The 24675-nt window shown below is 47.6% G+C and overlaps 1 protein-coding gene across 3 annotated transcripts in view; it reads right to left on the reverse strand.

Annotated features, from left to right (window-relative positions):
* The window catches only part of NRP2 (neuropilin 2), an 88796-nt gene that overhangs the window by 37593 nt on the left and 26528 nt on the right, over positions 1 to 24675 (reverse strand). For all 3 annotated transcript variants that reach the window (XM_027636915.1, XM_027636914.1, XM_027636916.1), the window contains exons 3-11: positions 22345 to 22526; positions 17863 to 18093; positions 17153 to 17308; positions 15211 to 15380; positions 14064 to 14219; positions 5453 to 5597; positions 4800 to 5149; positions 3567 to 3711; positions 160 to 276 (exon numbers count right to left, since the gene is read on the reverse strand). In XM_027636915.1, the coding sequence (XP_027492716.1) occupies positions 160 to 276; positions 3567 to 3711; positions 4800 to 5149; positions 5453 to 5597; positions 14064 to 14219; positions 15211 to 15380; positions 17153 to 17308; positions 17863 to 18093; positions 22345 to 22526 (1652 nt within the window). The remainder of the gene's footprint in view (positions 1 to 159; positions 277 to 3566; positions 3712 to 4799; positions 5150 to 5452; positions 5598 to 14063; positions 14220 to 15210; positions 15381 to 17152; positions 17309 to 17862; positions 18094 to 22344; positions 22527 to 24675) is intronic.

Below are 24675 nucleotides of genomic sequence, written 5' to 3' on the forward strand. Positions count from 1 at the left end.
TTTGGTGGTTTTTTTTTATCCTGGCCTATCACTAATAACATTACTCTAAGCTTTCCAGGAATCAGCCCTATGTATAAGAGCTAATAGGAAGATAAGAGTATTTGCTTAGCTCTTAACCCATCACTTATTGAGATAAAGATGTGCTGCTCTGATACATACCCTCCTCATCTCCACAGCTATCACCACACTCAGTTGCATCTTCATCAGTTGGGTATGGGGTGGTGGTCTCTTCGCTCTTCAAAGTGGGCACCAGTGTCTCTGCAGTGGGCTTTACATCTGAAAAAAAAGGAGTAGAGATGCTGTTTGCAACAGACAGTACAAGAAGCCCAGGTAGTACGAAACAAGGGAAAAAATCTTTTTCTCATGTTCTTAAAATGGCAGGAAGAGATAAAACAAGAATACTATGAAATTTCCACGCGCTACAGATGTCAGTATGGTTTGAACTTCAAGTGAACTGTCTGTTTCCATATGGGAGTTCTACGGATTTGGAGTTCCTGTTGGACACACTGCTTTTTCTCTTAATTTTTTAATCTACAATCTACACTGGTGTTGGCAATCCACTTAGCTGTCATTACTGGATAAGTGAGATCACAGGCAGAACATCTTTTTCTTTCATAAAGGCATATGACACGTTAAAAAACACACACACGACATTCCCAACAATTGTGCCAATTTATAGAACAAGTCACTCAAACCCACAGATGATGTAACCGCAAACGGACCCAGAGGATCCCCTAGTGCGCTCTGGCTCACTGCAGAAAGCATCTGGTTTCACACTTCAGGCTCCTGACTATGCCTTCAAAGGGTCTCTGTCCAATTTCCCTTTCTCCAATGTGGTCCATGTGAAAGAACCTCCAAGCAGGTGTCAGGGGAAATTTAAGCAAGAAAGGGAAGGATATTAAGATCAACAGTAAATGACATTAGGTTCCAGCAAACTCTCCTTTTATGGGTGCATTAAGTGGAATACAGCAGGCTTGATTATTTCCACTTCTAAAAAGAGGCAGCTTTGCTCAGTTATGTGTGATTGTGTTTCTTTGTCGGCACCCTTCAGGATATCATTTAATAAAGCCATAAGCAGGAGGAAATGGCTAAATACATTGAATATTTTCCATAGGCTCCTTTCAGCCCTTTTATTTTCCTGTTATTAAACATGTTGTTCATAAACCCTCAGTGTTTTTTTTATCTTTTTTTTTTTTTTTTTCCCAGTGGCTGTCTTTTGTTCAGGATAAAATACCAAATAACCTCAAAGTCTTTTAATTTGTAAGTTCAAATTTGTTACAAGCCCATAAAACTCCAAATGCAACCAAGAAGCAAATTGCAAGCAGCCAGGCACAGAAAAATGTCATAAAAAAAGAAAAGAAAAGAAAAAGCAGCAGGTGAAGGCAACATATCAAAAGCTGAGAGTTATTTAGAGCTGGTACATTTTTTTAGATTGTTGTTCCTGTATATTGAGATTTATGGCTGAAATGTGACAATGTGGAAGGACCTTGAAAGCCAAGTCCCATATGGGACACAGATGCTGAGCGGATGTAAATCACGAGTGTTGCATTGCCCTGGACAAGCCGCAGAAATATATCTTGAAAAATCAGTTACCATGGCAGAGCCGCAACACGATGGTTACAAGAGATAATGAAAATAGCAGGCAGGACAGCGTCATGTGTGAAATGGAAAGTGAAAAAGAGAGGTCTCGCTTGCTCGCTTTCTCTCCCTCCCTGGCCCTGCGAGTGTCTGTGTGACTGGTGGTAACTGCTAATCAAAATGCAAAGTCACTGAGCAATTGAAACCAGATGTTTGCAACTTCAAAGGAGAGAAATCCAGCTGCAACTGAACATTCATCATTCTCCACTCTTCTGAGGAAAAATTTTGGCAGGTCTTTGAAAGAAGCCAATTGCTGACTGCCTGTTTCCCAATTATTGAGTTACTAGCCAACTAGTTTTGAGCCCAGTTGTGGCTGTTACCTGTTTAACTCAGTAATTAAGATGTTTATTGCTGATAAGAAATAGAAACAGCTGGGCAGGGTGCACATGGGCTTAGACCCTAACTTGAAAATATTTTTAATCAGCTTGTTTTAATCCATCTCTTAATCTTGTTCCCAAGCAAGTGCGACTGCCTGGGTTTTTGCAGCCAGTTCTGTAACATGCCTGGGTCCTCCCAGCAAAGGAGGACTGTATCTTGCTGTTGTCAAGGGCTGCTGCATGTAGCCAGCCTGGATTAAGCATGCAGATAATGCCATGGGCTATCTCTGCTCCCCAGGTTGCATCAGGGCTATAAATGCTTTTTATGACATGGTGAATCCACAAGAGTACAAGCCCTGCTCTGATTACAAAGCCTGTAGATTAATAAAGCTATGGATATTTGTGATTTGGCAGTTGAGTTTTAAACATTACAATGTGCAAATTATTACCCAGACTGGGAAATGACCGTAAAGCACCCTGCCTGGAAAAAACATGGGCTGTTGCTACTGATATTGAAACTGAGTGTGGACATAGATGTAATAGAAAATTTGGACCAAAAACAGCACAAGAAGTTGAGGATGACAAACCCTTCTTATTCTCTAATTTGGAGGAATGCAGTGGAAGGGCTGACAAACACATGGTTAGAAGTCTTGTGTGACTGCCTCCCTTTATGGCAGTGATGCAGTGCTGTGATGCACCAGCCAGCAACAGTCTGCAGAGATCTGGCAGCTGGAGACTCCTGGAAGCTGCAGGGAGCAGCAATGTGGGAGCTGCCCAATCACTTCACAGAGCCTCAGCTACAGTTGCTTGCATGAAAACCATGACACCTACTTCTCCCACAACTTCCTAAGATGTTGTAAGATTTAAATTAAAATCTAATCATGATTTAAAGTTTAGATAATTTACAATGGATTCCCAGTCCAGGAGGATATTTACCATTGACTTCAAAAGTGACAAACTATCATTATTCTTAGTGTGTACGTGTGTTGTGTGATTTGCTTTAAGAGATCGTAATGCATCTCGCGGCACATCACAGGAGGAAATGGTAGCAAAGGCTCCACAAAAGCTCTGTGCCTTTTAAGCTTCCTAGAATGGGAATTCTAACAAGAAAATGCCTTCTACAGATGTGTTTATAAAGTGGAAATCATACCTCTTTATCACTGACATCTGGAGACCAGATCCAGATTTAAGCAGATTATTAAAAAATAAAATAGATTAAAAAAGGGGTCAACTAGCCCCTAACACTGAAAAGTTAACATCAGACCAAATTACCCATTGGGTGCATTTTTTACTTTTGGGGATGAAACTACGGAGCAATCATCACCACTGAGCCTCAGAGGGTTAGAGGCACAACCTCTACTGATCCCAGTGAGTGTGTTAGACAGTTTTCATCTCTGTATTAAAAACAATGGTGGCTGCAAGGCATACCATGTGTGAAAAACAGGTAGTCAAGAGTGAACAAACTTCCCTGGTCTTAAGAGATAGCATAGAGTTAAATCCCCAACCTTGTCTGCAAAAGGGAAGAGAAATAACCTTAAGTTTCCACCTTGCTGGTTTAGTGCCTGACGTGGCCCCAGTGCAGCCAGTGGGCAGAGACGTAGGGGTTCCTACCTGTCCAGTCACAGCCCAGCACCTCCAGACGCATTCCTATTCCCGCTGGGGACCACCTCTCTGGGTGCACTCGGATGTACTGTGCAGGAACAGGGTCAAACCTTCGGACTTCAGGGATATCATAGTGGATGTTGCCTTCAAAAAGCTACAGAGAGAGAAAAGGCAAGAGATGTGTGCATCTCACATGCTCTCAATCAGATCTGATATTTTGTGTATGGCAGGACGTAGCCACAGTTTGAAATAGTTTGGCTGTCCAACTCCAGGCCATCGAGCCCAGATGAGCAGAAATTCGGCTGTTCCTTCTCAGTTTCAAGAGGACAAGACAGGCTATTTCTAAGAAACTCGCACAACCTCTCCTGGCCTCTGCTCAGAATCCAAGGGTCAGATTCTGATCTAATCCATGCAGGGGAAGTCTGGGGAATATCCACTGACTTTACATATAAATGAGATCAGATTCATCCTTTGGTAAATAAAGAAGCTACTGCATGTTCTAAGATAGTGTAAATGCTTCGTTTTCTTCACAGTCCAAGTACTGCTGCTTTTCAGCTCACATGCATGAACTAAAGTCTGTGGGGAATAAACAGAGGACTATAGATAGCATCAGCCCTCATTTGTAGGATCCAGAAAAATTAAAATTTACCCAAATTTTAAGCAGATGAGTTTGCATAAAAACAGAACAGGCAGTAGCAGAGAATTCATTTATTCCTCAGACCCCCTACCACTCCCATACCACTAAGCAAGCAGATTATGGGGAATTCCAATGACATAGGAAAAATATGGGGAATTTCAGGGTCACATCAGTGTGGCAGAGAGACTTCAGATACAGCAAATTTCCCAAAGAGAAGTTGTGATTCATCTTCCTCTTTTAGAGGTGCACAGCATGACAGCCACAACTTTCCTCTTAAAATACATAACTAGTGTCAAACATAATTGAACACACCATCTTGTGGGCTCTGACCTGCAGGAGCTGGGAGAACCAGAAGGTGATGTCCACATCCCCATGCCTGGTCCACAAAAGGAAATGAAAACTGTCATCCCTGGGGAAAGGTGGAACCTACAGCCTCTAGGACAGATGGGGAGCAGCACCAGGGCATACAACCTGGGATTTCATGGTGACAACTCAAACTCCCAAACTCTGTGGGAGTGGACAGCCTATTTCCCAATACTCCATCAGGCAGACTGAAGCTAGTCAGAAACATATCCTGTTTTGTAGCTGCACCAGACAGTGCCTACCTTGGCTTGCATTGTTTTGGGGTCCTGGATGAAGTCCCAGTCCTTTCCATTCATGCTGTAGGCCACCTTAAACTTCTTCACAAAGGAGCGGGACTCGGTGGTGGTCACACTGTCCCCTCCACGAGCCCCTTGAATAATGACACCTTTGATATTCTTCGGGACACCAAGGTCCACCTGCAGCCACTCCTCCCCAGGCTGGGCTTGGGGGACACGAGGAAACCAGCCCGAGCGGCTGCTCACCAAGCGGGCCATGCTGGGAGACCAGTCATAGCCTCTGATGGAAGAGGCAGAGATCTGCGAGTCAGGAATGAGGCCAGAAAGCATTCCCAGCAAGTTGGAGCAAGGTGAATCTGCAGGGAAGGAAAGGACATGAACAGTCAGAGTAGCTGAAGGGAGATGCTTGTGGTTCCCTCCACAGCTTAAGGCTCTGGACACTAAACCAACACCAACACTGGGAATTTCCCCCTTTGCATCTGGGACCTGGGTCCCTGTCCCTCCAAGTGCATCCCATGCCATGGGTGCTCCCATGCTGCTCAAAGTGTCACCATTCCCACCTCAACTAGCCATGACAGTAGCAAGGGACAGAATTGCAGGACAGGCTGTTGTAGAGGCAGAGAGGAGGGCTGAGGCCAAGGGGAGGAAGGAACCCTCACCAGTGATGCGGCAGCCATACAGCTCCAGCCTCAGGGCGATGCCGTTGTGCCAGGTCTGGGGACGGATGCGCACGAAGCGTGTGAGCAGCGGGCTGTGGATCTTGTTGAGAACCACCTCTGTGGCATCCTCGTTGGCCTGAAATGTCTGCAAGGGAGAGAAGGCACAAATACTGTTACATCTTCACCACATTAGCAGTCAAAATAATCTCATCAGGGAAAACCAAGGAGAAGCCTTCTGGTTGGGGACAGACTCCAACCAGGGCAAGCACCCAGGGGGTGGCAGGGAGATCTGAGCCACCGGTAGGACAGCATGATGGATGGACTCACCTATGAGGCAGGACACTGGAGAGCTTGCTGCCCCACAGCCTCTTCCAGCACCCCAAGGCACCTTGGACTATGAGTCCTCAGCTGCTTCGAGCTTGCCCCCAAACCTAGAGCTGCTCCAAGACAAATGACCAGGTGTTCCCAGATGCTGTGTGAGATCTTGCCTCCCCTCCGCAGGTAAACAGGCTGACATCCCGACACATCCTTGCATTGAGCTCCACCACAAAATATCACGTGAAAGCAGTGATGTGAGCAGGGAGGATGCCACCTCTGCCTGGGGTGACAAGCTGCTGCCTCAGCCAGCCTCTCGCCTCTGCCTCTCCTGCACACATGCACCCTACCACACGGAGACAGCCCGCCACACAGAGACAGCTTTTCAGGAAAGTTTATGATCCCACACAGTATGAAAAGGCTGCTGCCTTACCAGATGGTCATAATCAATAACTACCAGATGGATGTTAGATCCACCCCTTCTGCCCATTTTTTTAATAGGCTGGACAAGGACTGCATATTTGTGTTTCTGTTTCAGGCTGCAAAGCCATAGCAGGGAAGAAAAGGAAATACTCAACCCAAGGGTAATTTTTCAACCCTTTCTCTGCCCCAGCATAAAGATCTAGAGCTCACAGACTGAGGCTGTAAGCATTGCTGGCTTTCCCTCCAAGCACGCAGGCTCTTCAGGACAGGGCTAGAGCATCCTCCAGCCTCAGCCAGGAGCCACATCCACAGTGAGATATTGGCTGGGTTCTTCTGCAGGCTCCTACCACGCATATGCGTGCTAAGCACAGGAGCTCCCACTAAGTTTATCTCAGAGGAGAGCAGGAGAGTGTAATCTCTGGCACCAATCTCCTGTTGGAGGGAAGAGTCAAATGATTCAACTGCAGATCCCTGTGATCCAGGACAGAAGAAGGCGGTGAGGCAGTATCCTGGCCTCTTGCCTTAAATAGCAGTTAAGAAGCATTTTATAAGCCTCTCGTGGCTCTAGGCTTGCAGACAGCACGTTACTGCTCTTCTCCCAGGATCCAGCACGCCAGGGCATGCAGAGGGTGTTTACAGGGAGGGACAGTAGCTGTTTGCAGCACCCCAGTTAGCTCTGGGCTGACCCTGCACACCACCGCCCAGCCCGAGACAACAGCACTCCTTCAAGGCAGGGAGCAGCCATCCCACAGAGAGATTTGGTTGCAAATCTGGCTGGTAATTGGGATTTGGGCTTGATGTGAACTTGAGCAGAAATGCTAATCTAGAGAATATATATCATGCTGCTACCATTTAGCAACACAGCATGGTTTATATGTTTTTAATATCCTATTTTATCCTGTCTGACCCCACTTCCCATCATTTTCCTTGCTCAGCAGACACCAAATAACCTTTTTTTCCAGCAGGAGGGCTATAAGAAGAGTGGTTACTGTGAAACACACTCCAGGAATGTATGTGTGTGTGTCTCTGTTTGTGTGTGTGTCTTGTAAACCTGTGGCAACACACACACACACAGAGTCTGAAAGTATATATTTACACACCACAGCAAAGCCTCCAGTGTTATGCCAACACAGAAGCTGACACACAACACCTTACCTCTGAACCTAACACTGGAGGACAGGAAATGTTTATCTGAGCTGGTGCAACTATTTTAGCACAAGGAGCAGCATGTCAGGTCAAGCCAAAGGCCCTTCTGTCCCAGAGGGTGGCTCCTCATGGTGGCCCCGGCAGATGCCCAAGGGCAGGAAGTCCAGTGGAGCCTTCTCCTGGCAACCTTTATTCACTTCCTACAATCAGCAGTGTGAAGACTCCATGAGCCAAAGGTTGCATATGGACCAGCATGTTTAACAGTCACTGACGAGGTTTGCTGCTCTTTTTCATTTAACATATTTCAAGTTTTGTTCTTTTTTAGCTCACTTCACACATACGAGCATCAGGGGCCAGAATCCAAATTTACACCAGCATAATTTGTTGCTGACTTCTGTACAGTCAAGCTTGACAGAAAGCAGAAGCAGGACTGAGCCCAAAAATTTTATCACTACCACATGCATTGCTGAAAGCACCTCTTAGACGACCCTGGTCCCAACAACTTGCTTCCAAGGAGAGCAACCTCAATTCTGCTTTAGATTTAGAAATCGATAATTTACTCAGGCTGGATCACATTCAACAAGCTATGAACTCTGAATCTGGGCCATGACACTCCAGATTGCCAGTCTGAAAGGACAGAATCAGCACCTGACTTCCAGCTCTGGTATCAGCTGCACTGGCAGGATCCATTGAACCTTCCTTCTGAAAAGCCACAACTGATCACAGCAAGTCATCGCTTTGCACGCCGTTCAGCACAACAGAAAGTGGCCATTTTCAGAGGGCATCTGCTTAGTGCTGTTAGAGACCTGCGGTCCTCCCGTGTGCCCAGTCTTTCAGCTCCTTCCCAAGTGGAAACGCACTGTGAGCCCACAGGTCCCGATGCTGCTGACCAGGATCTGACCCTGTACATGTGGCTTCTCTGCACTGAAAATGCCGATCTCAGAGCCCCAGCACACTGTGGAGAGAGTCCCGTTGACTTGAACAGGCTCTACATCCTGCCTCAAATTAGCACTCACAGCATAGGAAGAACTAGCAGGAAAATGTGTGAAATTGGGAGTGCCAAGAAAGCAAAGATTTCTTCCCTCTTACCAAAATAGAACATTGCTATTCCTCCCATCCTATCTGCTTCCCATCCCACTCAGCACATATTTTGAGCCAAGTCTTCGAATGGTGTAAATCAACATATCGCCATCGAAGTATAAGAAGTCACAGTAATTTACACCAGCAGAAAAAAAAATACCTGGCTGTGATCTAGGGAGATAGATAGATAAATAGATATACACTCAGCAGAGAGCACACATGTGTACGCACATGAACACACACTGAAGGGTGACTGTGCCAGAAGACGGATGGGAAAGCCATTAACAAATTAAAAGCACCTTCTATGAAACAGTCAAAGGAACTCGTTTCCTCTGCTGCATCAAAAAGCTGCCCATCTCCTCCCCATATACTGTATGTTTACTTCCGTTTTAGTCCAGACAGCAGTTCTACACGTAAAATTAAACTGAGAATCAATGAGAGCTGACCTGCTTAATTAATTTGCTGCAGAAAGCAAGTGGTGGGAGATGATGTCTAGGCTAGAGTAGGACTGTGAAAGTTTTCCCGTGTGGATACACACGCAAGATCCACTCCAACACAAGTTATATTTTTGATATGCTGGAACCATCATAGGGTGATGGGAGAAATTCTGAAGCTACATTAGTTCCAGTGGATATGGGAATTGTGCCACTGGCAGTTTGGAGTGAAGGGAGTGAAGGGCAGGGAGACAAAAAGTACCATGAAGTTGAAGAGGCAGTGAATCAGGGAGGGGGGAGGGGGTAACCTCTCTTCTGCTCTATTTATTATGCTGCTTGGCCACTGTGCAATTTCTTGGGGAGCTAAAGAAAGGAGCTGAGGGAGGCAGAGGAGAAGGCCAAGGATGGCAACAGCCCTGCCTTCGTCCGTATGTATGTGTCTCTTTGGACCCACTAGATTTACTGCAGGATTATGTTACTCCTGTGGAGACAGAGCCCTGGAACAGAGCATGCTAACAGGATTAGGGCTTCAGGATTTAGACAGAGAAGCATGAAGGAGAAAAGTAGAGGAGATTATTTTCCTTGTCAGATAGGAAAGGCATAAAATGGAGCATGTTTGATGGTAGGAGAATTCTGGCTCAAGTGGAGGGTGAATAGTTCTGGATTTATTAAATCCAGGAACAAGGAGTTAAAAGAAAAATGATACTTGGCAACATTCAACAAAGCACAGTGTCTGGGCAAGGCACAGTGTGCTGGGTTGGGCTTGCCAGCTCCATGTCTTTGAGAGGCTCCACTCAGATTTGGGAGTCATCAGGGACAGGAGGAATGGCACTGTGTTAGCCTGCAAAGGAGATATCAGGCCTAGAAGTACAAAGCTTCAGCCTTGCTAGGAAAGCCAGGGCTGTAATTCTCCCCTGGTACTGCACCAAGTGTGAATGCGCAAGGCTGCCTTTCCCAAAGCCTGATGTCTTTGTCCTGCCTGCAAAAGCAGCAGAGGCAGGCTGGGACCTGGATGCTTCTGGGCAAATCCTCTGCACCATGACGTGTCTGTGCAGAAGCACTTGTGGCATTGTGGCTGATCATGCAAGCTTTTCCTGAATTTTCCAAATAGAAACCCCACAGGACTGAAAGTTTTTCTTTCTCCCCCCAGGTGAATGAATACAGGAGATCTGATTAAGAACTGAAAAGACAGAGAAACACTTCTAAGAGAAGGCACAAGGGTCTCCAAAGAATCATCCTCAATATTGCCTGCCAGCACCAAACACCCCTGATGTCCCCAGCTCCATGCAGAGCTGAGATATTTGGCTCTTTGCAGCAATTCAACCTTTGTGCACCCACCAGCTGAACTACCACCTAGGAAGGTTAGCTGGTAACAAGCACAAAGCAATCAAAATGAGTAGGAAATGAAAACTGTACAGCTGGATCTTGCTGCCATTTCTCATCCATTGACTTCTACAGGTTCTGAAAGCAAACGTTTCAGTTGCATCCTCTCATTTTACACAAAGAGCAATGAAGGCAGCAAGAGCACTCATCATGGTCCCAACCCACCCCAAATCCTGAAATCCATCCCATCCCCCAGTCCCTCACCCACTAGATGAGCTGATCTTCACAGTTTTTAAGACAGAGTGGCTCAGACCATACAGGAGCTGGAACCTGAGACCTACAAAGAAGGAGGAGGTGGATCAGAATGGACGAGCACTTTGTTTTCTGATAAAATCCTCAATAGCTGAATCTGTCCGAAGAAAATGGACAATAATAAAAGGTCAAATCCTGCTAGGTGAAGAAAATGGCCAAAATCAAAAGGTCAAATCCTGCCAGGTGCTCTTTTCCTTCCTTGAGTTCAAGAAGAGTTGTTGTTTTCTAAAGACATTTCCAAACCACTAGATAAGATCTTAGCACACACACCAGGGCCCCTGCCTGGAAGATAACAGAGGTGGATGCAACAGGGAGGGCAAGAGCTGGACTAGCCTTTCTGCAGCAGAGTTTGTTTGGCCCTGTCCCATGGGGACATGCTAGCGAGTAATATGGGGCGAGTATGGGACAACATGTGGTGGTGGCCACTCTCCTCCCTGTCTCCTCCCTCAGGTGACACATAGTAAGACAGCTCTTCATCTTTGTCCAGGTCACCTGGTTGGCCTCTCCCCCTGGTCCTACCCCTGAGAAAAGGAAAGGGGGAGGTCTGGAGTGTGCTGGGCTGGGCTTTGTGGGGAGTGGGCTGCCAGGCAGGTGGAAAGCCTGGCAGGGATAAGGTGGGGTGGGAAGGGATGGGTATGAGAATGGGGTTTCACTCCTGCCGGCTGCCTTCCCACTGCTTCCCCATCCCAGAAGCACAGCAGTGCTTGGCACGGAAACAGCCCAGCCAGCCGTGTCTGCTGCGAGCACATATTAATCATGTTTTCCTCTGCTCCATCCTGCCTTTCCCGTTTCCGTCGCTGTCGAGTGCCAGCAGCTGGGGACTCAAAGGTGAGCCATCACATTTTGCAGGGAAACACCCTGGCTCAACTCTCATCTGAAATACCAGAGGGAGGGGCAGCAGGGGGCATAAGAGAAGAAGTCAGAGCTCCCCATCCTCTGCAGAGAGCATCATCCCCTCCCCACCCCTCCCACACTCGCTGCTTTTCTCTTGCTTTAGCTCCCTGATGAAGATGTGTTAGCTGACCCACCTATACATGGCAGAGCTTTGCTTTTGGCCCACAGAGCCGGCAGAAATTCAGAGCAGTGTTTGATACACCCCATATGCCTATGTGTGCATGTGCATATATATGTGTGTATGTGCAGATATACGTATGTGTGTGTATATATGTATGTGTCTATATATATATGTATATATCTGCATGTATATAGAGAAGTAGAGAGTCCCTGTCTGTCCACACCTTCCCCTCCCTCCCTGCTCCTTATGGCACCAAATCAAGCTGCGGCAGACTTGACAAATCTATTTGGCATGGTTCACTCCACCGTTGCAGCCTGAACCGTGCGGAGCACCGCACTGACGCAGGGAGGAATCTGCGCCTTGAATACAGACATCTGGGAGCTTGCTTAACGCAGGAACAGTGGGGATTAATGCGGGCAGGGAATGTGGGGCCAGAGCCCACCTGCAACAGGCCTGCGAGCGCTGCCCTGGCCTCACCATGGCTCAGCAGCTGGCAGACAGTTGTTTGGTGAGGAGGGAAAGCAGTCACCCGGATGCAATGGGTAGGCGAGGCACCAAAAAGCAATTACTTATCCTCCAGCGTTGGGAGGTGTCTGCTAAATTGAGGTCAGAATGTGGGAATGAATTTAGATTGGAATAAAGGAGTAAAAAAGAAGAGGTTTGTTTTTTCCTCTTTTTTTATGAAAAGAGAAAACAGAGCAGGACTCTGACAGGACTCAAGGCCAAATCCTGAAATGGTTGCAATTCACGTGGCTATGGGATTGGTTTGGATTGACACCAGCTAGGGTTTAGGGTCTTGTTGGAGTGATGTGAATTTGCTCAGCAGCACTGAAACCAGCCCTGCTCCACCCTGGCTGAGGATTCAGTGTTCAATGCCCAGGACCACAAGGATGGGATATTTATGCCTCTCTGCAACTAAAACCAACCTCCAGGCCAGATTCCCGCTACAGTTAGACTCCAAAAGGTAAATTTATTGCTACTGATTATTTGAAACACTGAGCTGTGTATTTAGCCCATCTCTCTGCCCAGCATGATGCCAGTTTCCTGCCTGTTTCGGCTTACAGAAATGGTCCCAATGAGACCTCAAACTCACCCATTAGCACAAGGTGCCCACCTGAGGAGAGGTGGCCTTGGTTCACAGAAAGGTCTACTGTGACCAGTGGGTCCTGGGAAAGCCTCCACACCACTTCATGGCCACTGTGTTAGAGGTATACATGAGCTCTGCCATGAGATACTGGCTCCACCAGTCCACCTGAGATCTGGGGGAGCCCAGCTGCTGACCCTCCTAAGTTGTGCTGGGCTGCCCTATGCCTCCATTTCTCTACCTCTAAAATAGGACCAACACCACCTCACTGGCATGCCAGGAGCTTCAATACTCCAAATATTGGAAGTATGAGACCCTGATAGGGGGGACCTCTGCACAGAGACGACTCATTCTCGGAAGCAGAAGGAATTTGAACCTGAGACACACATGGGGGGAAGGGGAAATCACACAGCCCGGAAGGAAGGAAATGTCTGGATGAATCCCGGACAAGGCAGGCTACTGCATTTCATGTGAGCAGTGCCTGTGCCAGCAAATGGAGGGGACAGCTAATTTAATAGAAGTGCTGAGCAATCAGTAATTACTGGGATGTGCGTGTGGGGGGAGGTGTGTGAAACTCCAGCCACAGAGTTCACACAGACAGACTATGGTACATCAGTGGGGAGGACCTGACTGTGGCAGCAGAGCTGGTGGGCACCACAGAAGAGCAGGCAAGCACTTTCTCAAAGTGCCCTTAACCAGGGGACAGCCACATAAGCAAAGCAATTGACAGAGCAGGACCAAACAGCCCAGCACTGTGGCTGCCTTAACCCCCCTGCCCATACAGCAAAGCTTCCATGCAGACCACACCAAGTTTATCTTTCCTGGTCACATACCAGCACCTCCAAGGCTTCAAACAGCTCACCACCCTTATTTACCCTCCCTCCCCCTCGCTCTTACCTCTGTGTGTGCCAGAAACACAGCGAGAGCATGCACAGCTCCCAGTGCTCAGAGTACCCTTGCTGACCATGCCTGCTAGCACAGATCCCACAGCTCTGGCAGCCTGAATTGCTTCTCATTATTTATTGTTCATTTTGTTCTCCGGGACAGTGCGATCGCCTCTTCGGATTTGTGCCCTTTCATTTCCAGGCCTCAGTAACTCCTGAACTACAGTTTCATGTGGTTTTGTGATTGTTAACCCAGCATGCAGACGGGTGTACGACCATAAAAGCTCAATGAATCTTGTATGGCAAAACACAGGCTGTGAAAGCATTTTCTCCTTCATTTGCAGTCAAAGAACATACTCTAACTATCACGAAAGATGCAGCAGCAGCCAGGTTTTCCAAGGAATATGTTTCCTCATTGCTGTGCAGAGGAGAAAGGCCTATTTCTGCTCAGAACATCATCAGTCTTTTAGCTGTCATCAGAAAAAGGGTCCCTCACAGATTAAACCCTCTGGGCCTGTAAAATTTCTCTGTTCTCTTCCCTCCTGTTGGCTGCAAGATTCACCAAGGTGCAGGCAAAAGAGAAAAAGGTCTTTACCTTGTGGTTTTTCCCATGTCGGTACATCATCCAGTCCTCCCCATTGGTGCTGACCTCCAGCTTGTAGGTACGGACATAGTAGCCCTTCTGGGTTTCTCTTGAGATGGCACCCTGTGTGGCAATGGCTGTGAGAACAGTCAGGAAGTGGAGGTCCACCTTTCAAGGGGAAAAAGGGACAAGAGAGAGAGTGGTAAATACCTGAGAGCCCTGAGGTGCAAATTCAGCCTGTCTCACTCTATCTGTAGGTGCTCAGTTCAACAAGCACAACCTCCCCAGGGTGACTTCAGCAGGATAGGAACTATGGGACAAGAGTAACTAAGGATCTTGATGTCCACTCATATGGGACCACCACAAAGCCTTCCTGCCTCAGACCAAGCAACAGGATCTGCACAGACGTTCATGTCCATTAAAGCAGGACAGAGACTAACTTTTTCCATGTAAAATAATCCAATTAGCAAGTGCTGCAGTTCGTGGTTTTCCCTTGTTGGTTTTTTCTTTTTTTTTTTTTTTACAGTGTGGGTTGAGAAAGGTCAGCAGAGCTGGCTTCGTAGGCCTGCCATGAATGAAGAATGAGACGCCTGCTAGAGGCAATGACATTCACCACCTCCCGCTCCCGGTGCCCTTTAGCAAGCAGTGTCTCCCAGCACTGTGACACAGCCAGAAGCCCTGTGTGGACAGACTGTGGCTCTAACCAGCTCAGAGGGAAAGCCTTTGCTCTGTCAGCCCCCACCTGACATTAGCCTGCTCATTCTCCCTGCATCACTGATGAGATAAATATTATTCTAGCTGTTTTTCCATGCACCCCCTGGAGACTTTGGTCCTCAGGCCAGTGATAGAGTCAGTGGCCCCTGTAAGTGGTGGAGGTCTCTCAGTCTCTATCAGTCTGCTGGAAAGTCCATCAAGGTTTTGGGCAGGAAGGAGGGGGTGGGAGAGGGACAGAGGATTGAGTCAGTCCTTGGGTGGGCAAGTTAATGGGGGAGCCAGCCTCTTGCACTTCATGGAGGCACTGTAGCTACCCTGCTGCTTGCTCCCCATGAGCCACAGAGGCAATAAAAAATTCAATAAGTCATATGGTCAAGGGTCAGTTTAACAGCATGACACCCCATTTGGTGGGGGAAGAGGCGAGGAGGCTGGAAAGTGTGCATACCTGGAGATACTCTTTGTTGCTGTCGACATTGGGGGTCCAGCCATTGTCATCACTGTTGAGCCGGCTCTGCTGAGGGGTCCATCGCCCATCTGAGTAAGTGGAGGAGGCACTAATCTGCATGTTAGAGATCCTGCCAGACTCCATTCCCAGAGGCACATTGCACTGGAAGTCTAGAGCAGACACACACGTACACAGAGATCAGTATACATACAGCCTCAGTACTTCATCCCCAAGTGAAAAGCAGCCCTGAACTAATCTCCCCAGATAACCCTGAGCAAAGCTGCCTGTCTGGAAAGATGAACAGATCTGCACCATCTCGAAGGTTGTGTGCACTCACAGATGGCACTGGAAAATTAAAGCTTTATGTTTCCGTGGCCCTCTGAACAGTAATACAGTCCAGATCCTTCTCTCTTTCTCTCCTTCACCTTTGCTCAGTTTTGACACAATTCTGTCCCTTCCCTCACTCCATCTCCGCCAACCTGTCCCAAGTCCCCTTGTCACAAAGTTCCCATCTTCCTGAAGGCTGTAGGTGAAACCTAAGCACTGACAAGGTAAGGAGTACAAACAGACACATCAGGAGGGTGCTTACTGCTGTGCTGCCAGCAGGAACGTCAAGGACTGGAATGGGCAGGTCTAAAGGTTTTGCCTATGTGCATGTGCTATAGGTGGTATCAGGCCCATAGGAATTAACCAGACAAGACTATGAAAGACTCTGGTATGCTTTTGTTTGGATCTCCTCACTTCTAATGCTTTAAAAGTCACAATTAGTTCAATTTTATGGTACATCTCGCATGTTTTACGGCAGCTGTCCTGTGACTGAAAATATTGCATGGGCCCAAGAGTGCTGCTGCTATAAACCAATGGGGCTCCACTGAACTGCCTGTGTTTTTAATGTGGCCAAGTCAACCTTGGGTGGAAATGATGGACCAAGTTAAGATGTCAGTGGTATTATTAAAGTTTCAATTTACACCACCATAAATAAAAACAGGCATGGCCCTTTAACACTTCTTGTGCTTGATTTTTCAAGCTCTGTGTTTAACAACTTATTCTCAAATCCTTTTAAAGAACAGAATAGAAAAGGGATTAAAGAACAGATCAACTGAGTATGGCAATAGGTAATGGTGAAGATCTCATGCTTGTCTGTAACTCTCACAGCCTCAGTAGAACTTCCCTTACTCAATCACAGAGCAAGAGCTTGTAACCCTACTGCCTTAGTGCTGCACAACCCCTACTCTGCCCTGCTGTCTATCATAGGCTTATCAGCAGTAGGTCAGGGACTCCTTCTCCTTCTCTGGGACTGAGGAGTGTACTGAAGGCTTCTTCTGCTGTATCACAGGTTCACTGAGAACAGAGGTCGAGAACAGTAGCTCTGACGCAAAAACACCATGGGAAAACAAATGGAACCTTTCCTGGTCTGCAAGTGTTATCACAAAGAATCAAAATGCTCTTCATTCTCAAAATACACAACTTACTTCCTCACTCCACATCAATTTACCTCCCTTATTAAGGGTTATAAAACAAAATTTGGCTTGAAATTCTCAGAGCTGTAAGCATTTTTTAATTAGACAGCCGAGAAATTCCAATTTGTGGTTTGGGGCTGTGAATCTTTGGAAAACTAGAGAGAGAGAGTGTATTTTCCCCCATGCTTTAATGAATCTGCTGCACACGCTGGGCTGAAGTCTTCCCCTAAATCCTTTGGGCTGAGCATATACATGAAGGATTCTAGCCCAATAGGTATTGAGAAGACTTCAAATGCAAGTGAAAAGTCAAAAAAAAGTCAGAAAGTGAGAGTCTTACTGAAATCTTATTTCTATCAGAAACACCTAAACTGCATTGCTGGTGGGGAACCAGCCCCTGGACACACTGCTGCCTGCATGTGCCAAATGAAAGACAGGAAAAACAGGTGACACAACTAGGTCATACACACACATTTCCAACTTACTTTCTGGGACTTCCTGATGTATCAAGTAGTACTGAGCAGAGAAACCGTCCTTAGCCACAGCCAGGTCCGTGTGGAAGGTGAGAGAGAGGACGCCGGTGGTTGAGCGGATGTCCGATGGCATCTTAGTGCCACAATACCTGCCTATCAAGGGGCCAACTGCAAAAGAAAGAGCAGCAAAAGTAATGCCTGCTTTTCCACTGGCCTCCTGGATCATCAGCAGATGGGCATCACTCAGCAGGGATGCCTTAGCAGGACCGATTGGGATAAAAGAAAGACTGTAGGGATGGGCTATTTTTTACATCCACTGGCCTGGTGCCATGCAGAAATATCCACTGCAGCAGGCACTACTCTGCAAATGCTGGGAAATGCTCCAGAATGCACTGTTTCTCAGTGGTACAGGGTAGGGAGGTTCTCCCATCATTGCATGAACCACTGCCCTTCCCTGAGGGAGGACCAGTGATATGTTGTGTCCCATGGGGCTTTTCAGATCAGTGGGTACAACAGAGCAGTAGTTTGGGGTTTAATGAATGCAGCCTTCTGTAAGTACACTGTCCCCAAGCAGGCCACAGAGTGCCCTGAAGGCAGGTTGCATGCTGCAGGTACCTTTGAGGTTAGACACCTTTGGTGTTCAGACACAGACTGCACAGTTTTGGAGCTTTGTGAAACACCAAGAAGGGCTGAGGATAGCAGCACAGCACCCCATGGCTTACCCTGAGGGATGCCATCCCAGATGTCCAGCCAGTCGTACTTGCAGTCTCCTTCCCCCGCCTGCAGTGGGTCATGTTCGAGGTCAAAAAGCAGAAAGTGGAGAAGGATTTCTGTCTTTGGCTTGGCTATGATGGTGAAGACACAGTCCAGGTTGTGTGGATACTTGTCAGGGAAACCTGGAGACTCAATAGTGCCATTGGAGGCAGTGAAGTTTCTGGAGCAGTCCTCGGAGCCTGTAGCAGCAGGAAAAAACTCAGAGACTTAGCAGAACAATGAAGCTTAATGTCAACAACTTGACACTGTGGAAACCCCATTTTGAGCTTAGCAGGGCTGTGTATTCACTTCTGGAAATGTCCTGTAAAGAACTATGTGAATTCTTGCAAGAAGTGAGAGGGTGATTTTCAAAGCTTTCCACAGGTGGAGAGCACAGTTCTAAATCCCTCAGACAGTTTTGCAAGCGTAACCTGTACATCACCACTGATCCTCCTGACAATTATCTCAAAACCAAAGGACTAAAAGAGTGATCCAATCCAAAGCCATGGCTGCAGTTTGGCAGGTCAGCATCCTGCCACATCCCCCACACTGGAGGTGGTGGTGGTGGTGGAAAGGACGGCCACACTGAGCTGGTCTGGCTTCCCCAGCTGGTCCTCTCCACTGTAACCTGGCCCCCAAACAGTGACCTGCTGGCAGACCCGTGTCTGCTGCTCCAGAGCCTGTGGAGATGCCTGCCAGCACACAGGGAGCTGACCTAGGTAGTCCTCACTGACACAGTTGACATCTGCAGCCATGAAAGTAAAGGGCCACAGCAGTTCCAGGTCTGATGGAGGAGCCTCTGTTCAGGGAATGGGATGTCTGGGATGGGGCAGAGAGGAGTAACGGGATGTATTCTTTCTTCAAAAGCTGCCCCCAGGGGCCAGTCTCCTGCAAACTTCACCCTTCTGGCACTCGAATCCGTGCCTCAGTTTCCTTTTGAGAAAATAAAAGACAAATATTTACCCAGTGAAAGGGCCTGGGGAAGGGTGCCAATGTCTCCACTGTTAGCTGTAAACCCTCAGGAAGTGCACAGTTAGCCTGCAGCCCCCTGAGACCCACGCAAGGGACACGGGCCAGCTCCAGCATAGATCCCCAAAACGCGGTTACAGCAGGAATGGGGTAACAGGGGCCATGGCAGCGGGGGTATTTGCTGAGAACAGGAACAGAGACTTCTTTTTCACAGAATGAGCCATCCACACCAGAAATGCAAGTTATTTCTATCCTTAAGGAAGACCTTTGCGTGGTGAGGAGGGCAGACAATGTTGCCTCTTATTTATTGCTGACCTCAACAGTGGCCTCGACTGCAGCCAGGCCTGCTCGGTGCCCCCTCTCACACAGCCAAGGTGCCTCGGGGTGGCTGGGGAAAGGGGAATTTGTGTGGTATTCATACCACGGTGACTTTGAAACCCTTTAGCTGTGGACAATAGACAACAGAAATCTGCAGCCTGGAGCTATCAGAGGGGAAAGGGGATGTTAGAAAGGCTGTTGGCCACTGCTGCAACCCGGCACTAGCATTTGCAAAGGTTTCTGCTTCACTTTTAACTGGGACACTCTCCTTCTCCTCTACAAACCCTTCTGCTCCAGCTCTTCCAGGCAGCACAAGCCTTCCCGGGACTAATGGGAGACTTGTTATTCAATTCAGCATTAACCTACAGGAGTCAGGCCGGCAGCCCTCAGTAATAGCAGGATCTCACACTGCATTATGCAGTGCCTGGCTGGAGAGCTACTCAGGAGAGGCTCTTAATTGACTACCTAATGAAGCAGCCAGCTTTTCTGGTGTGAACCTGTGGGGTAAAATGCAGAGTCAAAAAATAAGGCCAAACACAAATCACAGCATAATGCCATGAACAGGGATAAGGGTGCACTTAGTTCCAAACAACTTAAAAGACAAACAGATAAATAGGGAAAATAACACAAGCTCTGAGATAGGGAGAAAATCAAAGACTAAACCCAGAGTCAGGGACTGTCCTCTAGAGACAGGAAAGAGACGTAACTATGTCACCACATTAGACAACAGTTTCCTCATGTGGGGCTCTTATCGCATTTGGCATCTTTGTCTACATTTTGGCTGATAGCAGCAAACACAGTGATCAGCTTTTTATAAGGAAGCTGCAGATAATCAACGGGATTCATGCTGGCTTCGGCAGCAGGACCAGCCTGAGAGGAGACTTTGATGCCCAGAGCTGGAGAGCTCAGGCCAGCCCTGCCAAACCGGCTCACAAAGAGCGCAGCAGGGAGGCTGGACCAGCCAGGGCAGACGGCTCTTTTGTCAGCCCACGGACGGCTGACTGACACATATCAGAGGACTGAAGGCTGGTATGCAGTTGTTTGTATGCAGATTGCTCCTCTCTCACACTGTGATAAAGGAAATGTAGCACAAGGTGTGGAAATAGATGCTCGATTGAAAAGAGTTGTTTTTTTAGGTCACCTTTAAGAAAGAAGGAATCTGCAGGCACTGCTGCCTTTACTGATGTGGACAATGACAATCTGATGACCTTTAAAGCCGGTGACACCCTTGCTGGTTTCCCTGACAGCTCAGACAGAAACTTGGCCCATGCCTGCCTGCCTCCCAACAAAAGGCAAGGTTTGTTTGTACTGTGGTAGCCCCGCAGCCAGCACTGCCCTCTCTGGGAGTCCTGGCAGGGACAGGGGTTGTGCAGATGTGCTATGGGATCAATCACAGGCTCATCCACACTCCTCTGCCAAAACCTGCCTTGCCAGGCTGGATTTCATGGGGTGCAGCTGGAAGAAAGCATGGCTATTTCTGGAGAGGATGGCTGTCTGCAGGGGGGTGCGGGTGGCAAAAGGAGCCCCAACACCACTTCAGACCTGAGGGCAGTGCTGCAGGAACCTACACTGAGGGACACAAACTCAGCTCCAGCCTCCATTCAACACCTGCTCTCTTCCAGATCAGCCCTGGCTTCCACTCCTTCCTACCAGCAACATCTCCTTTCCCCATGAATTTGGTGCCTTGCTGGCTCCCACCTAGAGAGACAGGGTTCCTGCCTGCCATTCCTTCCCACAGCATGGCCTGGACACCTCAGCCAGCTGGACCACCCCACTTAGGTCAGTGGGTGCCCCGTGCCCCAACTCAGGTCAGGTACAACCCAGCACAGTCTGCTGGGCTCATCACGGGTGTGTACACGGAACGAGAGGCAAGGGAGGCTGAGATGGATCAGTGGTCTTCCCATCTGTACACAGGCATTCTTTGCCATCCTCTGTGCTGACAACTGGCTTTAGCTAACCCCAATAGCCAGCTGAACCACTAAACGCTTTCAGGACTAATCTGCATCCTAATCATCAACTAACAGCAGTGGTGAGCTGGCTGCACAACAGCTCAGTGGCCAGTTATGCAGTCCAGGTAACCACCAGCAATAGCACTTTCCTCATCCATCTGAACCTTCATACATCTCCTGTCCTTATCATTTCACAATGAATTTAGGGAGTCTCATTCTCTTGCAGCAAAGTCTCCACATTCACATCTACCTGTGGCCAGGCTGTGGGCTGTCTGCACATCTCTGCCTGCTGCATAGCTGGGACAGGGACCCTGGGCACTGGTGCCTGTGCTTTTTGTCTTTTCTTTAAAAGAGGTTGGATAAGTAACCCTGTTGTGCTCCTTTCTGGTTCTTCACTGGGCACGGATTTTTTTTTCATGCTGGATGCAATGACATGAAAGCCGCATGTGTGATTTCTTCCAACACACCACCAAAGGAATGCAGGCACGGGGCAGGCGCCTGCATATCCATGCAAAACACACTCCTGCTCCCTCGGCATGCATGCACACATCTCTCATGTGCACATACAGAGGGTTTTATTTTCTCAAGCCTCCTTCTTCCCACACACAAAAATTCTGGCAAATATTTAGACAGAAACACTATTAAAAGGTCTTTGAGCAGCTTTTCTTTTCCTCAATAATAGTTTGGTATTAAACAGAATTATGAATAGTTCCTCTTATATCAGCCTGTAAAGGCACTGCCTCAGACCTTGAGAGCACTGCTGACAGCAATCATTTAAAAACCAGAGCTCCCCAGTTACAAACCCCACTTCCAGAGAGAGAAAACACAGCGTCATTGATCAACCCTGAATTGCAACTCCACAGGATGGGGAGCTCCATGCCCCTCTAAAGAGGGACAATCCCCTAGCCCTAACAAGCTCCACATGTCAGGGAGAAAAGATATATGTTTCTAGTCCTCAAATATAAAAGAGTATTTAAGGAAGAACTCTGCTTTTACTGCCACGCTGTGATCCAAAAATGCGCTGTCATGTGCCACGAATATCTTTACCTTCTTGGAAATGTGATGCATAGGCTTGCTTAAATTAAAAAAAAAAAAAATTCCTTTATCTCTGGATAACATGTGAGAAATCACATTGAAAATGTGGTAAAAGACATCATCTTGTGAAGATAATTGTGACAAACAGCCCGGGAGTCAGGCACTGACTCAGACACTTACCTGTCTTGTAGATCTCATAGCGCAGAGAGAAGCCGGCACCTTGCCGTGCGTAGTCTGAGGTGAACTTGATATAGAGAGAGGGGCCAGAAGAGATGATAGTAGGAGGTGCTATGTTCCCACAGTGCTTGCCCAGCAGGTCTGCTGCTTCACTGTCCCCATCTCGGATCTCGATGTAGTCATACCTGCGGAGGCAGGTGAAATGGCAGTGAAACCATCTGTCAGGGGGACGCTTCAGGATGCCGGCAACGAACAAAAACCACTTCATGTTTCACAGAACATCTTTCAGACAGGTACCTGGGACTCTCTTATTTACACCACACCACAGCCCCCTAGCGCATTTTTTCTCTTTTGTTTGGCTATGGTTAGGTCCCTTCCTCTGTTGCAATTCACATAATTTATTGCACACACATCCACTCCAACTTCAGAGCCAACATGCAAAATTTAGGACACGATTTACCTCCATTTCCACAAAACCCCTTTGGCATGGGAGACGCTCAGATACAACTCTCCTGGGGCTACTCTCCTCCTTCGACCTCTCTCCTGAAATGCCATTGTGCTATTTGGCACAGCTTACTTTATTCCAGTATCCATGTGAGATTTGGGCAAGCACGTGTCAAGCGTTAAACTGTCAATGTTCAATCCATGTGAGCATGTAGGACACCACACTGGTCCTTTAACAAGCATGATCAGTACACTCACTTAGCACTTGGGCAGTAATTAATATCTATTAAGTGCTAACAAAGAATTTCTGTGGATGAAAAGTGCTGCGTAAGAGCTGGGTAACTGCACTCACTCCTGCTGATTCTTGTACACCCTGTAACTGCAACCTGCCTTTGCTAAACCCTACTTGAAGATGTTCCACCTTCCCACTGGAGTTGTTCCTGGATATCTGACTGGTCTAGTGTAGGGTTAGAAGAACTGCCTCCTGGTGCAAAGACAAGCTTGCTAAATTGCCTCCTGGTGTAGAGAAAAAAGCTTGTTGCAAAGTCTGGATGGAAGGTGAAACACGTTCCTTCATATTTTCTGGGCCGTGGCTAGGCAAGGTAGTAGTATCAGGCTCTGCGTGCTGTGAAGAAACAAACAGCTTTTACGTGTACATCTTGTTCTTCAGCTGCTTACTAACACCCACGTTCTCCTGCTCCTCTCCTCCTCTCTGGCCAGCATGCTGCTATTTACAGAAACTGCCCATCTCTCTTTGACTGTTTATTCGTTTTGTATCAACCTGTTTGAACAACATGCTACAGCTCTTCTCATGGGGCCAGGGTGGGAAAAACCATTTCCAGGCTGCCAGGAATCTGCCTTTCTTCTCTGTCACAAGATCTTCTGTTTGGGAATGGACAGTTGAAAGGAGAAGTAGCTTGCTGGATACAGAATGATCCTCATGTGACTCATTCCTGTTCTGCAAAGCACATATCAGCAAGCAACAACCTCAAAACAAACTTACAGGGACTTAGTGTGCTCCTCCACAAAGAAAGATGGCCTGGACAGCTTTGGTTTCACTCCTTTCTGGGACTAAATCAGGCTGAGAGCCAGAAGCAAAATTCCTGCAGATAAAATCCTGTCTATGCTGGAACCGAGCACTCAACTAGCTGCAATTGCCCAGCCTTTAACTTCATTACAGACTCAACTGGCTTGGTCAAGGTGAAATTCAAGCAGTCTTGAGAAGTGGCACTCGAATAGAAGAGCATTTGGCTTAGCTAGTGTGTAGACACATAGCGATGCAAATGAAGACCTGCTCCCTCCTCAGCTCTGCCTAGCTCCCTATCACCTTGTGACCCCTTATTACCCTGACACCAGTCAGCAGCACCCTGCATGACCCCCAGTAATGTCCATCATGTGAGGCTTGATCCTACCATCTCCCCAGGGAGAAGGAACATAGAGGGCAGTGTCAGTGCTTCTTCTAAGTAGAATTTTTTTCTCCTTGTTTCTCTATTTGTTTAAAGTAGTACTGAGTAAACAGCAGGGACATTTTGTTCTCTAAACAACCACTTGCTTTCAGTGTGCTTGCAACCCTTTCACATCCGAAGTGCACATCTGTGCCGCAGGACTACTGGCTACTAGAGAAATTGTGAATATGTGGCAAAAAATTAATTTGGCAAAAACACGAACGTTGGCAAAACACAGTTAATGGAGTGGATTGTAAAACCTGCCATTTGCATGGCACAGGCAGAGGTTAGCAGCATCCCAGGGAATCACATCTGTTTGTGTCCTCGTGGGGTTGTAACTTGCCAACACAGTACACGGCTTCAACTACTTGACTGAAATGATCACAGCTTCTGCTGTAGCCAGCATACCAAACATCTTAATGCTGTCCACATGGCTCCTCAAGAC

This window comes from Corapipo altera, unplaced genomic scaffold (genome assembly GCF_003945725.1).
Source record: "Corapipo altera isolate COAL_440 unplaced genomic scaffold, ASM394572v1 45, whole genome shotgun sequence".
NCBI lineage: Eukaryota > Metazoa > Chordata > Aves > Passeriformes > Pipridae > Corapipo > Corapipo altera.